Source organism: Oryzias melastigma, linkage group LG8, assembly GCF_002922805.2.
Source record: "Oryzias melastigma strain HK-1 linkage group LG8, ASM292280v2, whole genome shotgun sequence".
Classification (NCBI taxonomy): Eukaryota; Metazoa; Chordata; class Actinopteri; order Beloniformes; family Adrianichthyidae; genus Oryzias; species Oryzias melastigma.
The window spans coordinates 12,838,086-12,853,476 of NC_050519.1; the positions used below are offsets into that span (position 1 = coordinate 12,838,086).

A 15,391-nucleotide genomic window follows, 5' to 3' on the forward strand; every position below is an offset into this window, starting at 1 on the left:
AAAAGCAAGTTGGGGTTTCTAAATGTTGCAGTCTTGCCTTGCAATTACAGTATTTAAATGTTATAAAGTACAAATCCCCTTTTTTCATGGCTGTAATTGATTCTCCTCAAATGCTTAGAGTAAAATGTGGGTCTGCAACCTGTCACACTGCAGCTACATGCAGCTTTAATGAAAAATGCAAATAATAGTTTATTTAAATTTGCATTTGTTGAGTTTTATCATTTGTGTAATTAACACTTAAGATAACTGAGCAAAAATGATGGTAAAATGTTTCATATATAGTCAGTTATTTATTTTTTCTAAGCTTCTACTGCACAAAAGCAATTCAAAGACAAAATTCTTAAAGTATGTAATTGCATTCATTTGTATATGATGGCGCTTTCTTGCATTTTTAGTTTAAGAATTGTATTTTATTTTGAAAGGAACTTGTGTGTTCTGCAGTCAAAACTTTAAAAAGTTCAAAATGTTTTACAGTACATAAAAAAGAAATTTAATTGTAGCAATTATTTAAGCTACATTTTGTAAATAAATGGCCACAAAAACATCCATCCATCCATCTTCTTGACCGCTTTGTCCCTTTCGGGGTCGTGGGGGTGCCGGAGCCTATCCCGGCTACTGAAGGGCGAAGGCGGGGTACACCCTGGACAGGGCGCCAGTCTGTCACAGGGCCTCAATCACACACACAGTCACTCTCACATTCACACCTAGGGGCAATTTAGAGTCACCAATTAACCTATGAAGCATGCTTTTGGACGGTGGGAGGAAGCCGGAGTCCCCGGTGAAAACCCACGCATGCACGGGGAGAACATGCAAACTCCACACAGAAAGGTCCCAGCCGGGAGTCGAACCGGGGCCTTCTCGCTGTGAGGCGAGAGCGCTAACCACTGCGCCACCGTGCAGCCCCCCACAAAAACATAAATAATGAAATAACGTGCGTTTTTCTTAGGAATTTGCGGCTCTCGCTAGTTAAAAAACTGACCTACATACTTTTGTTGTTAAAAGTTTCAGACCCCGTTTTGAATATTTACAATTGAACTGGAATTAAACATTAGTTTACCAGAAAAATCACATATGATCGTAGGCTTGTGGGTCATGCTGATTGAAAATGCAAATCCATGAGTAGAATCACAATCTACCCATAGTTTGTCCATTTATTTTACCCTTTAGCCTATCTGATTTTGTAACTAAATAAAGCTGGCTGCTTCCTTGTAGTTGTCTTCAGGACAGGATGTGTGTTTGTTTTGTTTTTTTTTTATGTCTCGCTCAGGGAAATACATGCTGTCACTTTGGAATTTAAGCCTGTTCTACAAGAGTTTTAAGTCTTCAACCAGCACAATGGTTTAGTCTAAACGTTGTCATACCTGACAAGCCACCAGCCATTGTCAGATTTCTGGAGAACTTCTACAACTGCCCCGGCGATTATGGAGATCTCATCATCACAGGTGGAACTGTAGCTCTTGTTTGCAGTGTAAAGCTTTCCTGAGGTGGCAAAAAAAAGATTTAAGGCTTCAGTTGATGAAACACTTCACAGAATGACTCCTGGATAATTTTGTGTGGATACCTCTTTCTGAAAAGTCTTCATCCTCATCATCATCATCTAACTTCTCCAGATAAGGTGCTGGGAACCACGCCATCCTCTTCTCTTCATTCTCGACAAGCCACCACCCTGAACCGACAGGGCAAACGTGTTAGAACCACGCGAGGGTGCATGTGAGAGCCTCACGCTCATGTCGGCTTACCTGTCCTGTCTTTGATGAGAACATCCAGCTTGTCATCCACGGCCACTTTGAAAGGTTTGTTGCGGGTGTCTTTGGTTTCGTAGGGCGCCACGCATCGGAAGGTCTCCGTCACAAACGGCTGTGTCACGTTTCCATCCGGACAATCCTCGGAGCAGGTCTCTGCATCCGTCTGCATGACCATGATGCTGAGGGTCCAAGCACACCAGAAATTTCAGCATCTTTTATTCATATTAAATTAGAAATTCTTTTTAAATTTGGTGGGATTTTTTTTTTTTTTTGCATAAAAGTAAAAGCCCAATCATACAAGTCAGCGCATTTATAACTTCATAAGAAAATCTACATTAAGTGCAGTTTCTTGAACAAAAAGTGTGAAAACTGTTCTCTCAAAATCACCTGTTTTTGGTGAACTCTTTGTCCAGATCTTGGTCTTTGGGTTGGAAGAACTTGATGAGGGATGAACTTTGACTGATTCGTGCTTCACAATTCAGGAGCTCGTTGCAATATTTCTCCAGAGACTTGAGGAAGGCCATAGACTTGGTAGTTTTTTTCCCCACACGCGCATTGCCTAAAAGCCACAATTTATTTAATCTCAAAACTTTCCTGCTGGGAATGTGGAATTTAAATAAAGAGGAAAACTCACCTTTGAAGTGGAATCGAGGAAGAGTTCGCTCTGATTTTTTCATCTTCCGGGCAGTTGTGCACTCTTTTTTCACTTGTTTCTGTGGTTAAAAAGAAACAAATCAATAAATGTATTAAAATATCTGTTTATCTGCATTGGTTAAAGGGTGTTATATCTCATACTCACATGCATTTTCCTGAAATTGTCCAAACTTCTGTAAATGACAATGTCATTCTGGTCTGACCAAAGCACAGAGGTTATAAACATCTGGAAGAGAAACATTCAGCACAAACTTTAAAAAAAAAATCCAATCCTTTTGAAATAAACAGACTGAAGTAAATATATTTACTTTGCTTTTCTCTTTATGCAACACTCCAATCAAGCGCACGCTGACGGGGAAACGCTCCGGCTCCATGGTGGCGGTCTTGAACAGTCCTGCTGGTTTCTGCTGTAAAGTCCTCCAAGCCTCGTCCTGCTCTGATGAACGCGGCGAGATCTCAACCGATTTGTTTCTTTCTCTAAAGGGGCGGAGCTATTGACACTTACAGGTGGAAAGTCAGATATTACCAAAAGGAGGAGGGGGAAATCCTGTGTTCTCCTGAGTTGCTTACGTCCACAGAAAGGAAAAAAAAAACCTTTAGAGGAAGAAAGAACCTTAAAATAGTTATTCAGCAACTAGATTACCTAAGAGGACATTTCTTTGTGCAAATTACACTCAAAATCAATAAACAACCTTTTTTGGGGGGAATTTCTTCCAAAACAATTTTTGAGACAAATGCATCTGCTTGAAACCACTTAACTTTGACTTTCTTGGTTTATCATTATGACATATTTGAGCTATATTTTCAAGTGGCTTTCAATGTGTTGAAGTCAATCGAGAAGCTGTTCTTGTTGTCAAAAGCAAAACTGCAAATCTTTACAGTTAGTCTGCAAATGGCCACTCATGGAAGTTGGTGGTAGAAAATAGAAAAAGGCAGCACCTTTTTTTCTCTAAATGATCTTAAACTCTTCCCTCTTTAAAATCTTTGTTTTCTTAATCTGAGTTGAAGAGATACATTTTGCAGAAACTTCAATGAAAATTCACATTCTTTAAGGAACTACACAAAAAGATGTGGTTTTAAACTGGTCTAAAGAAAAATAAGTTTCATATTTAACATTTCAATGCATAAAAAGGTTTTGCAGCTTTAACCTTGATTGGTTAAAGTAAAGTCACCTGCAAGCATTGACTGTATATAAGTCTATGCCTGCAAGTCACAGTGAGGCTTTTCAGGACTCTACTGACACCTAGTGGTGATTGCTGTAACATATTTCTTCAGCTGCTGATCACATCATGGACTCATACATGAATGTTAAAATTTAGATATTTTAGTACTGGTTCAAATAATTGACTACGCAAAATAAAAGATTTAATATATAATCAAACAACATGAGATGGAGTGTGGAGCTTTTGGAGGAAAATTAATGGTTTACATTAGTGAGAATGATTGACAGAGAAGCGGAAAGAACGAGACGCTCAGCGGTTTTTATGATTCCAAAAATCAGATCTTACTCAATGACTCCAGAATCACTAGAAGGGGAAATTCAAACTCAAGAACAAATCCTAAGAAACCCTTTTTCAAAGTTAAAGTTTAATAAAAGTAAATTAAAATAACACTAAAAATGATTTTCAGGGCTCTGCAGAGACCTGCCGAGGTGTACCTTGCCTTCACACAAAAATAACTGGATAGGCTCCAGCAACCCATGAGCCCCAAATGGGATTTAGCGAGTTTAGGAGATTTTAGAACTTCTTTTGCTTAGAAAATTTAAAATTTGACCCATTTTGCTTCTGTTTAAACATCCTTATTAGTCAAAATCTCTGACATTTTCTAGAAAAATTTTAAGTCAACGAAACAACTAAAATTTGGCTGAAATGGAACAATGAGGAAAAAAAAGCACAACTGCAAATATTTATCAAAAATGTTTAAATAAATAACAAAATTGACTGATTTTGGGAAATCCAAAGTTAAACTTTAAGGAAAAGTACAAGAAAAAATAACTATATAGGAAAGAAAAGACCAGGAAATTCATCAAAATGTGAGAAATTACTGATTGCATGTAGAGATATACCATTAAACATTTAAATTTGGTTATTTTTCAAAAAAAAAAAAAAAGTTAACCGAACCATTTTTATTACGTTTAGCATTTATTAAATAAAAGAACCATGACTCTCAGCGTATAAAATAGTTTTTTATTTCTCCTTCCACATTTCATCATTGCAGAATTATAATACACTTTAAATTAAAACGACTCAAATACATAAATCATACTCTTCAACATTTTCTCCTTTCATTGCACATTTTCCTGTTTTTTTTGTCACACGATTGATAAAAGAAAAATATTTGGGAGTTTCATAAACACAATCCCCTTCTTTTCTTTGGCTTAAAAACTTAAAGTGCCGTCATACTTGACATGAACTGATGACGTGCAGCTTGTCGGAAGTCTGTGAGTGAAACCAAAACTGAACTCGTTTTACATCAGCAACCATTCAGGACAACTTTTGAGTGTTCTGGCAAAGCTGATGAAACCACCAAATCCCTCTCGAACATAGAAATAGCTAAAGAATCGTCAAAGCAAATCAAACCCCAGGCTGTGTTTAAAAAAACTGAAGGGTCTACAAACATTAAAAAGTGTAAGGCAACTGGTTCTCCATGATTACATCAAATAAGATTTTCTCCCAAAATTGTACATCATCACTCAACTAAATTATTTTGTATGAATTTTGTTATCTTTAGGGCAAAAAAAATATATATATATTGTTCACAGCTCCAAATGTAAACCTGGAACACTTTAAATCACAATACTCTTTTAAATCAAGTTTTTTTTTCTTTACTTGATTTGTTAAGCTTAACAGCTGTGCACGTTTTAACATAACCGTATAGATCTCACATCCAACAATCCATCTATCGTATCTTACAAAAGTAGGATTTCTGTTCAGGATTTTTTGCCCTCTATGGAGCCGTAAAACATGTTTAACTGAAGTGTTTTTTTTTGACAAAAATCCATCTTTTTTTAACTAAAAACTTTTGTCTCTCGGTCGAAGCATGCACCTGGAAAAATGAATAATAAAACTACTTAAGAAAAGAGGCCATGACAGCAAAATGTTTGAACACAGGCTGACAAAAAGTACTAATTAAAATCCAAGCAGCTTTGCAGCAATCCCTCGACTTTTTTTTTCTTCCTTTTTTTAATCTGCGTCTTTTCACCTGTGCGTTCGTTCTTGCCGTCCAGCTCAAGAGTTTATGAGAACTTGATCACCTCTAGTGTTTCCACATTCAAAGAGCTCTCCGTGCTTTCTGTCCCGGTGAAGCTCAGGGAACTGTCCTTTCCGGGCTTCGGCTTTACGTCACCGGAATTCATAAATAGACATACTGCGCTCTCGGATGTGGTTTAAGCTCAGAGATTGGTACCTGCAGGAGTAAGGGAAGATGTTCACAAATACACCAAAAAAAAAACAAAATCAAGGACTTTTTCTTCCACTGGCACAATATTTACCACTCTGAGCTTCTGTGGTAATAATAGCCCTCAATGGTGGCTGTGGACTTCTGAAAGCAAATGTAGTAGAAGCCCGCAAAAGAAGCACCGCTGATGTCTTTGATAGTGTGGTCAGGAACTAGAAACTGCTCCTGAAAGAGCAACACGAGCAGATGTTAAAAGTGTGATCCTGACACCGAGATTTAAAATAAATCAGCAATGGTGACAACATGTACCAACCTTCCATCTCATGAAGATATAATCGCCTTTTTCCAACGCTGTGTAGTCAAAGTCATCGGAGTTGAAGTTTTTTGCATATTTGTAAAAAGCCTGGAACTTTCCCTGTAAGAGAAGAGGAACATGTACTTGTAATTGGCTTCAATATTTTATTTATTAAAAAAAATAACTCAAAAAGTTTTAGCTAAGAGGTTTGTTTACAAAGGATTTCAAATTAGATTTTTTAAAAGCTGAAAGAGGTCCCTAAATAAAAAAGAGACTCTCTTAAAAAGTTCATTTTTTGGACAGAAAACAATGAAAGAATACCATAATTTGTCATTTATTTTAGCTCTCTTACTTTTGGGGATACAAATTTAGATTTAACAGTATTTCTAAGCCTCTAATATACATATGTATCTTATCATTACAAACTGGGAGATTCCCAAACCAAATGAAAATGGCAAAGGTGATTCGTATCTATAAGAGTGGAGACAAACACCTGTTTAAAAACTATAGACTTATTTCTCTCCTTCCACAATTCTCAAAAATTCTACAAAGGATATTCAATGACAAATTAGCTAAATTTATTGATAAATATAACATAATAAATAAAAGCCAATATGGTTTCAGAGAAAACAGATCAACCTCAATGGCTATCATTGATGCTGTAGAGGAAATCACAAACTCTCTGGATAAAAAGAAACATGCAGCTGGAATCTTCATTGACTTAAAAAAAGCATTTGACTCTCTCAATCATGACATCCTACTCGACAAACTGGAGGTGTACGGAATCAGAGGAGTAGCGCTAAGTTGGGTCAAAAGCTATTTAACAGGAAGCAAACAATTTGTCAAGATGAATGAATTTACATCAGAGGCCAAAGGGATAAGTTGTGGTGTCCCACAAGGATCAATTCTGGGCCCGCTGCTGTTCAATATCTACATCAACGATATATTCAATGTTTCAAAACTTTTAAAACTCATTTTATTTGCTGATGACACAAACATTTTCTATTTTACAGACAATCAAAGGGAACTTATCAATGTGTTGAACACAGAATTAATCAAAATAAAATCGTGGATGGATTACAACAAACTATCTTTGAATCTAGACAAATATAAAGTGAAATTTTTTGGTAATTATAAAGCCAACACAGATCTCTCAATTAGAGTTAACAATGACTTAATTGAAAGTGTAACAGAAATTAAATTCTTAGGGATTGTTATTGATAAACTGAGTTAGAAGCCACACATCAGACACATACAAACTAAAATTTCAAAAAAGTATTTCAATTATAAATAAATCAAAATATATATTAGAATACAACTGTAGATATTTATTGTACTGCTCCTTAATATTACCATATTTCACCCACTGTATAGAAGTTTGGGGTGATAAATATAAGAGTTCACTACATCCTCTCTTTAAGCTTCAGAAACGAGCCATCAGAATCATACATAAAGCCGGTTATCTTGATCACACTAACAACTTATTTTATCAATCCAGAATTTTAAAACTGTATGACCTTGTTGATTTTTACACTGCACAGTTACTAACAGAGCTAATGGGAAAACATTACCGTACAATATCCAGAAACAGTTCTTAGAAAATGAAGGAGGAACAAACTGAGAGGATGCAGGAACTTCAAGGTCAGATTGATAAGAACCACAAAGAAAAGTTTCGGTGTTTCTGTGTGTGGAACTAAACTCTGGAACAAGTTAAAGTAATGAGCTCAAACAATGTTCAAGCATTTATACATTCAAGAAAATGTATAAAGAAACTCTAATCTCACACTATGAATATAAGACGAGTTAAAGATCAACTGGTGTTTCAATAACTCCAAATGTCTGAACTTAAATGTGATGAAATAATCAAAGCTTTTTCAAATGCAATCAATGATTTTTACATTGTGTAATATACAGTAATGATTACTGAAAAGTTTACTATCACTATGGTATTAATTTTCTTTACTTGATCCAAAATATGTAGCAATGATTACAGGATTAATGTAATTATGTGCTCTAAAGATAATCAATGATTATTATATAATGTGTGAATCATTAATGTTTACTGAAAATATATAAGAAGTCTTTCAGAGAATGATTAATAAGAAATCTATCCTTACTTTAAAACTTGATCTCAAAGTGTAATTATTATTTTTTTGCATCAATATAACATTGTACTTTGATGATAATCAATGAGTATTATATATCTGTTACACGATGTATGATTGATGTTACCGTTTACAGAAATAATGCTTGATGAGATTAATCAATAATCAAGAAGCACTTCACTTTGCTATTGGGAATAAAAAATAAAAAAAACAACAACCGGATTACATAATTATGCAAAACAGTAAAATTAAGTAGCTAAGTAACTAATCAATCAAACTCTACTGACTTTAGTTAATTATCACAAAAAATGAATGAACCAAATGTGACATAAGTGTGTTTTATTTTTGTTTTCTATTTTTCTAATCAATGCATTTCATTGTTTCTCTAATGAGTTTGAAATAATTGTGAGTTTTGTCCTGTATTTTTCAATCTATGCTTGAAACAAACCAATCAATCAATCATTTAATCAATTTATGAAATTGTATCATAATAAATGCAGCTTTTTTTCAACTGCTCACAAATGTCTTCCAGTTCTTATGAACGCAGGTTGGGTAAACATTTTTCCCCAAAATAATGAAATCCTCCATCCACATGTTATTTATTTCTTAGTCTTAAACATGTTGTTTCTGTGTCGCCACAAGTTGTTTAAAGTACGAAAATTGGGGACAATATTATTTTTTATCTGTACATTTTAAGACATTACAGCTTAAGACTTGACCTAGATTTGTCTCAAGGACTTGGTAAAAGGAACTTGTGGGCTTCTCTGCTGCCCGTCATGTACACTTAAGTAAAATGTAACACAATTTTCTGTAAAATTTAAAAGAGAAATTATGTTAAAACTGTCCACTTTTATATTTGTCTTTAATTTCAAATGCTTTTAACTGAAATTTCCTTGCTTGAATCCTCCAGGTAAATTTGAATTAATCACCATGCAAAAAAAGCAACAACTTTGAACAAAAAATATATGATCCTACTCAATTAAGAAATTGGTGTTTTGCAACAATCAATAGCGATGTAAAACAAACGACTGAGTTTTTTTTTTTTTTTTTTTTAAAGCTAGTTGAAAAATAATTCATGAAAGGTTTAGAAGGATTTCTGTGTATTTAACTCCTAAATAAATAAGAGGGCGAATAAAAGAAGACCTACCCAGTGTTTTCTGTCCACGTCCTCATCTGCATCCCACTTCCTGGTTAAAAACGGCCTCTTGCAGCTGATAATTTCACCGACAAAAAATGTCGTAAGAGTGGGATACTCCTATCATGCAGAAAAAAAAATACTATTAAGGATAAGATAAGGTGGAACTGTGTCTCCTTTGTACATCACAAACTGTTCTTGTAGACACACAAGCTGAGTTTGCATCTTGCTCCTAACTCTACCACAAACAGCATTTACCTCTAGGTGGGTTTGCCGGTTTCCCTTCGTGTGTTGCGTAAATGTAATGGGAATACAGTTGACAGATAAGTGTCAGAGCGGTGGGGCTGGACGCGACAGCCTCAGGTTAGTCTCAAACCGACATGTTCCTGATTCAGCCTGCTTCCAGCAGGTGCCCTCACTGAAAGGGTCAAACTTTGCCTTACTGCACCTGACCTGGTGGAGAGGCTGGCTTACCTCCGTTAGGCCTTTGATCTTCAGGTATCCACACAAATAGGAGTTCTCTATGGTCACATGCTGGTCAGAACAAACAGATTCATTAAGTAAACAGGGTTAATTTACCTTAAACAGGCTTTAACAATGTGCACTACAATTTTATTCTAATATTTGTATATTGTTAGCTTAAAAATGCACTAATTTGGACATATTGTTTAATTAAAAGCAATAATATCTACATATTTAATATCCAAACAACAAAAATGTTAATAGCTTGGTCTAGAGTGCATGTAAAGGAAAGGAAAGGGGTGTTTGCTGTGACACCATTCAAACAGCTAACATTAGCTAAGTTCAAAAAGTATGCTAACAGTAACAACATGTAGCAGTGGCATCATATTTACCTGCAAAACAACCTCCACGTCGTAGGAGTTGCCTTTGCTTCTCTGGTAACCCCGAAACTGCGAGCCGCTGTACAGAAGCGAGGTGGCCACCCCCGGCTGGTGCGTGTTGACCGGCGCGGGAGGGTGAAGACAGGCCGGGGATGGGCAGGCCGAGCCGGCTGTGCAGCACTCCGCTCGGACGGGCATGACGAGGAGCTGTCACTGAAAATCACGGCCCGCGTCGGTTCCGAGGGTTGCCGAGGAGCGCGTCCCTTCAACAGAAACGACAGGTGCTGACATAAGCGGGTGTCGTCGGCCAATAAGAAAATAAAATCGCCGAGGCCAAAAAAACTTTGCTTAAATTTACGACCCTGTCCATAGACAGACGTGTGTGTCGAAGACTCACTTTATTTGAGGCCTCATTCGAGGAAGTTTCAGCTTTCTTGAATGTCATTGGCGGAAAACTAGGTGCTGGATTGCTATTGGACAATGCTGCGCAAAGACCTCTGGGAGTCGTATGCACTCAGTTAAGTTGCTCAAACTTAAGTTAAAAACGCGATAGATAGATAGATAGATAGATAGATAGATAGATAGATAGATAGATAGATAGATAGATAGATAGATAGATAGATAGATAGATAGTGCAAAATAAATCTTGTTTTTTTTATTTACATAAACACAATACATTTCAATGCTGAAGTGTTTTGACATCATGTGAAAAGTTGCATAAATAACTGATTCAAAAATGTGTACATTTGCATATTTAGTTTCAAACAGATGTACATATTTTAAACCATTGTTACAATTTATAGGAACACTGAAACTGAGAAAAAAAATCTAACTTCTACTTCCATGCAGTGAAATTCACTTCTAAAACTACTGAAGCCCTTCCAGCTCCTTCCTTAAAAAACCTGCATATCTATGGATGTCTGAGATGCGCATGTGGTTCTGCTGAGTTACTTTGTCATGAACCTGCAATAAGGAAAAACAAAGAAATGACAGTGAGAAGCTACAGCCAGAATTTGATCAAAAATACAAAAAACTATAAATAAATCTTTATTTATAGGAAACATAGGAACTCACTTCTTTGAAGAAGGCAATTTTCCAGGAACTCGCGGATGAAAGTAACTTTTGCTCTCGGTCACTGAGTCTCCCCAGGTGGTGTTTATGGTTGGTGTCCAGTGCATGCATCACATTTTCTTTGTCTGTAAAGAACTACACACATAAAGCAGATGAGGTTTAAAAACCAGAGATTGGCTTACAAGTGAAATGCAATAAAATTTCTCTCAATGTATTATTTGAATTATATTTAAATCAATTTGCATTTGTACAGTAAACTGAAAACCTCTTTATCTAATCATTTTAGAAGTAAAACAAACAGATTGACATAAAAAAAAACAAAAAAACGACCGCCTTTACATCTTGTGATAGGTTCTCCATCTGACTTTTTTTGGCAACATTCTCCAGAGTTGCCAAAATAATTTCTTGGACTTTGTGATGAAAATCATCTTCCAGGTTACGACATTCAGTAAATGTATACGTTTGTCAAAGAAGCAATATACAGAAATCAAAAATCACTTAATAATTATTATCAAACTCCATCATTCATTACTCGTCAAAAGTTAAAATACCCAAGTTTTTTTTTTTTAATTTAAGGTGGTAAAGTCCAGTGAATTGCTTGAAATAGAACAAAAGTCAATTGCAACTTCCAGAGGTTTTTCCCCAAAGTAAAAAAAAAACTGAGGCCTTAAAGAGAAAAATTGTATGTTTCCAAGTTATTCCAAAAGACAATTTCTAGGAAATATGAAAAAGAAAAATAATTCAAAGACTTTTTGAGGTAGAGGTTTATGAAGCTTTAAAAATCCGTCCTATCGGTGTTCCAATTTTTATTGAACCCTCTATGTCTAAATAAAAGCTGCACTGGAACACACTGCAGTGCCATAACCTCATGAGCATCTGTGGCACTTTTCTTTGGCCTGAAACCATACTTCTGCAAACACGTACTCACTTCAGACCACAGCCAAGCTTCCACCACTGTCTCCAATAACTTTATAATTACTCATCAGCTTTATTCCTCTGTAACGTAGCTGAGTAAGAGTAATGCTTCTAAACCTCAAAATCTAATCAGAGAGAAGCCTTTGAAAAGTAAATTTAACTTGTTGCAACCAAATTTTGCCTTCGTTTTTACAAACCATATTATGCTCATTTGAATATTTACATTACAGCTGCACCAAAATCAAACATTTTCCATTGTAACTTTAACTGTTTTTAGCTGTTTTGCAGATTTAGGAATAAAAGGATATATTTCATGGGCAGTTTCACTGAAGTCAGTGATATTGTCTGAGATGGAAGTTTCAGTGTTTCCGATGTTCTCCTGAAATAAAGAGAGGCGTGTTAAAGGAAAAAGAATACATAAAAAATAAATTTAAAAAATCTACAACCAAAACCAAAGTGTGGAAAAAAGTGCTTTACAAAGCAAAATTTTTAAGAATAAACTTTTGGAAAATGAACTTTGGGATTTGATCTCATATTGGAACAAAATATAAGTTATGCTAAAATTATGTGGTAGCTTGAAACCCAACATCCTTAATACTGTTCGTTGGATTGGCAAAACCATGTTTTTAATTGTCAATTTGAGATTGCATTCCAAAATATGTGGTTGACAATCTTTAGGATTTGTTACATCTTTATGCAAGCAGACTTAAAAAAAGAAAGAATGAGCCTCTTCACTTAATATATTAGAAAGCTGACAAAAACAGAAAGATAGTATGTGATTGATTAATAAACTGTCCCATTAATGAAATGTATGAATGAAATCTATGTTCTTATAAATAACAAATTACGCACACATTAAAGCACACGTACAAACAGAGGTACCTCCAGCTTGCTGATAAGCTTAAACTCCAGTGTCATCAGTCTTTCAGTGAGTTTGTTGATTTCATCATAGCCACGGCTGATTTCCTCGGAGGCAGAGTTTTGGGCGGTTAAACGCTTCAACTTCTTGATCCTCTAAAACAATTACAATAAAAATTCATTAGATGTGCTACAAACAATACATTTTTGTTACTTTACAAAGCAATTTGTGTCCTCTTGCCTCTCTGTGCTGCTTATTAAAATCCTCCAGAACTAGAGTTGTTTGGTTTTTGTAACGCTCCTCCACCTCATCCTGGGAACTGAGGAGCAATTTCAGCTCTCGATCCCTCTGTTCCCGCTCTGACAAACCTCTGTGGAATAACTGCTCACACAGTCCCACCATTTGGTTCTCAAATGTAAGCACAGGGTTAAAGAATTGAACTGCTCAGGTTGTTCTTCACACTATAATCAATCTGAGTGATAGAAAATCTAAAACAAACAAAAAAAAGGATATGATTGAAGAAGATCTCCAACTCCTGGAACAGAATGAATGGCCGATGAGAGAAAATCCTCATCAAACATGCTGTTAAACAAATGTGGCCCATTGAGATTCTCCACAAAGGCCTCCTATGAGAGCGAAGAGAAGAGCACACTTTAGACAACACAACATCTGATCATGAATAACAACTGAATCCATGTTTATACTTTGTGTAAATTCAGCTCAGCTTCTTGTTTTTGCAGAGCCTCTTCGGCCAGTTGCTTTCGACTCTCCTCTTGATTCCTTTTCTCGATGTCAGCTTGGTATTTGCTGGATGCCTTTTCTTTCTGTGCATGCATAGACAGAACCTTACAAAAATGCATTTTTAATTTAAGTGTCATGCATCTGTGTCTCAACTTACAAGCTCCCGGTGAAGCAGTTTGTTGTCTAAGATTTTCAAATTAGGCAAAAAAGCAACAATAAACAATTGGTAATCATCCTCATTGGAGAAGAGATTTCCTTTCATGTAAACATGAAACAATTTCTTGAACTTCTGGAGGTACAAAATCTGTAAAAAGCATCAGATTTTTATTAGGTTTCAACAGTAAATCTTTAAAAAGCAGCACATAGCAAACTTCTACTGTACGGATTTAAATGCTATTACATTTTCCAGTTGGTCAAGGAGGTTACTTCCAATGAAGAAATGAGTGAGGTTTTCAAGTTTGTCCATGTTCTCTATGATGGTGATCTGGTTGTTTGTTAAGTTCAGGACCTTGAGTTTCTGCAGAGACTCCAAACCCTGAATTTTCTCGATCCTGTTAAATGACAGATCTGTAACGCAGTCTGATGGTTATTTATGCTGTTTTTTTTATGTTTTACAAGGTTATTTTATATTTAAAAGAGAACATATTACTTAGCCATGTCAAATTAATGAGAGAATCCAGGCCCTGGATCTTCTTAATGAGGTTGTTGTTTAGGTCAAGCTGAACCAGGGAGGTAAATTCTTGTAATGAGTCAATCCGAAGGATGTCTGCAAAAACAAGTGACTCCCATGTAGATTATATACTTATTTCTGCATTTATAGAAGGCTACATTTATTAATCTAATTACTTTGGTATTCCAGTTTAATGGCATCAACTTCAGTGGGACAAATGTTGCCCACTTCAGCAACGGAATCCAGTTTGATGTTTTTCTTTATTTCATCCCAGATCATCTCCCTGTTCATCCTGCTGGGTACTGGATCCATGATGTGGTTTCTGGTGTTGAAAACACATCAAAATTAAATTTATAATGAGTTTGCAACAGATAAGTCCATCTGAAAAGTGTAAACACTTAAATTTTACTCACAAACAACCTTTGAATCAATCAGGAAACGTTAAAATACACACAGTGAACATATAAGCACAGCAAGATAAAAAAATTACTTACCAAAGACAAATAATAATGATATTTGCTATTTTTGTAGCCATTTGATAGAAGCTTCACATATGCGAGTTACAATTTCCTTTGTGTCTACGCGGTCGCATAGCAACAGGTTGCTTCGTTGCGGCGTTCAAGTGCACAGGAATGACTCGGAAACAAAGAAAGAAATCACTCAATTATAAATTAAATTTAGAAAAGTGAAACCAAACCCAAATCTCTGAATTACCTCTATATATCAACACACTCATATTATCTTAAATATGTTTCACAGGGGAAAAAAATTGAATGAAAAAATATTTTTGCAGCGCATCTCTGTTTTTACTCGTTTCTAGAAAACCATATGTAAATAATAAATAAATAAATAAATTTGTTCGATAATACCTTTAAAATGAAAAGAAATACATCTATCTGAATGGAGGGGGGTTCGTTTTGACAGACAGTGATTTCAGCCAATTGGTTATCAGTTCTTCGGCCA

At 35.6% G+C, this 15,391-nt stretch overlaps 3 protein-coding genes across 5 annotated transcripts in view; all 3 read right to left on the minus strand.

The window, feature by feature from the left end:
- noxo1a (NADPH oxidase organizer 1a) overlaps positions 1 to 3,280 on the minus strand; it is a 4,824-nt gene extending 1,544 nt beyond the window's left edge. The window contains exons 1-7 of the mRNA XM_036213275.1: positions 2,708 to 3,280; positions 2,545 to 2,625; positions 2,380 to 2,458; positions 2,133 to 2,304; positions 1,740 to 1,924; positions 1,562 to 1,666; positions 1,362 to 1,479 (exon numbers count right to left, since the gene is read on the minus strand). Coding sequence (XP_036069168.1) covers positions 1,362 to 1,479; positions 1,562 to 1,666; positions 1,740 to 1,924; positions 2,133 to 2,304; positions 2,380 to 2,458; positions 2,545 to 2,625; positions 2,708 to 2,773 — 806 coding nt within the window. The 5' untranslated portion in view covers positions 2,774 to 3,280. The remainder of the gene's footprint in view (positions 1 to 1,361; positions 1,480 to 1,561; positions 1,667 to 1,739; positions 1,925 to 2,132; positions 2,305 to 2,379; positions 2,459 to 2,544; positions 2,626 to 2,707) is intronic.
- Positions 3,281 to 4,571: 1,291 nt separating this feature from the next.
- Positions 4,572 to 10,727, minus strand: gid4 (GID complex subunit 4 homolog). The gene is made up of 7 exons (XM_024272370.1): positions 10,570 to 10,727; positions 10,185 to 10,435; positions 9,805 to 9,864; positions 9,343 to 9,450; positions 6,109 to 6,210; positions 5,890 to 6,020; positions 4,572 to 5,804 (listed from the first exon to the last, which is right to left on the minus strand). Exons 2-7 carry the CDS (start codon positions 10,368 to 10,370, stop codon positions 5,741 to 5,743), a joined length of 651 nt encoding a protein of 216 aa, XP_024128138.1. The 5' UTR covers positions 10,371 to 10,435; positions 10,570 to 10,727; the 3' UTR covers positions 4,572 to 5,740.
- Positions 10,728 to 10,812: 85 nt separating this feature from the next.
- drc3 (dynein regulatory complex subunit 3) lies at positions 10,813 to 15,291 on the minus strand. Of its 3 annotated transcripts, XM_024272348.2 has the most exons (14): positions 15,143 to 15,291; positions 14,923 to 15,064; positions 14,605 to 14,750; positions 14,408 to 14,524; positions 14,159 to 14,325; positions 13,916 to 14,062; positions 13,722 to 13,841; positions 13,531 to 13,643; positions 13,258 to 13,432; positions 13,041 to 13,172; positions 12,467 to 12,537; positions 11,583 to 11,697; positions 11,247 to 11,378; positions 10,813 to 11,135 (listed from the first exon to the last, which is right to left on the minus strand). In XM_024272348.2, the coding sequence occupies exons 3-14, from the start codon at positions 14,738 to 14,740 to the stop codon at positions 11,040 to 11,042; spliced, it is 1,521 nt and encodes a 506-aa protein (XP_024128116.1). In that variant the 5' UTR covers positions 14,741 to 14,750; positions 14,923 to 15,064; positions 15,143 to 15,291; the 3' UTR covers positions 10,813 to 11,039. The 3 variants fall into 3 exon arrangements, with proteins under 3 accessions (XP_024128116.1, XP_024128117.1, XP_024128115.1); XM_024272349.2 differs by having other exon boundaries at positions 14,605 to 14,751; positions 14,930 to 15,288; XM_024272347.2 differs by having other exon boundaries at positions 14,923 to 15,288.
- Positions 15,292 to 15,391: the final 100 nt, after the last annotated feature.

Excerpts from the sequence above, each read along its gene's own strand:
- gid4 (XM_024272370.1), bottom strand. The coding sequence starts at position 10,370 with ATGCCCGTCCGAGCGGAGTGCTGCACAGCCGGCTCGGCCTGCCCATCC. Across the intron at positions 9,451-9,804 it reads AGATCAAAGGCCTAACGGAG|GAGTATCCCACTCTTACGAC; the intron begins GTAAGCCAGCCT and ends TCTGCATGATAG. Across the intron at positions 5,805-5,889 it reads TACCACAGAAGCTCAGAGTG|GTACCAATCTCTGAGCTTAA; the intron begins GTAAATATTGTG and ends TTACTCCTGCAG.
- drc3 (XM_024272348.2), bottom strand. The coding sequence starts at position 14,740 with ATGGATCCAGTACCCAGCAGGATGAACAGGGAGATGATCTGGGATGAA. Across the intron at positions 14,525-14,604 it reads CATTAAACTGGAATACCAAA|ACATCCTTCGGATTGACTCA; the intron begins GTAATTAGATTA and ends TTGTTTTTGCAG. Across the intron at positions 11,136-11,246 it reads AAATTGCCTTCTTCAAAGAA|GTTCATGACAAAGTAACTCA; the intron begins GTGAGTTCCTAT and ends TCCTTATTGCAG.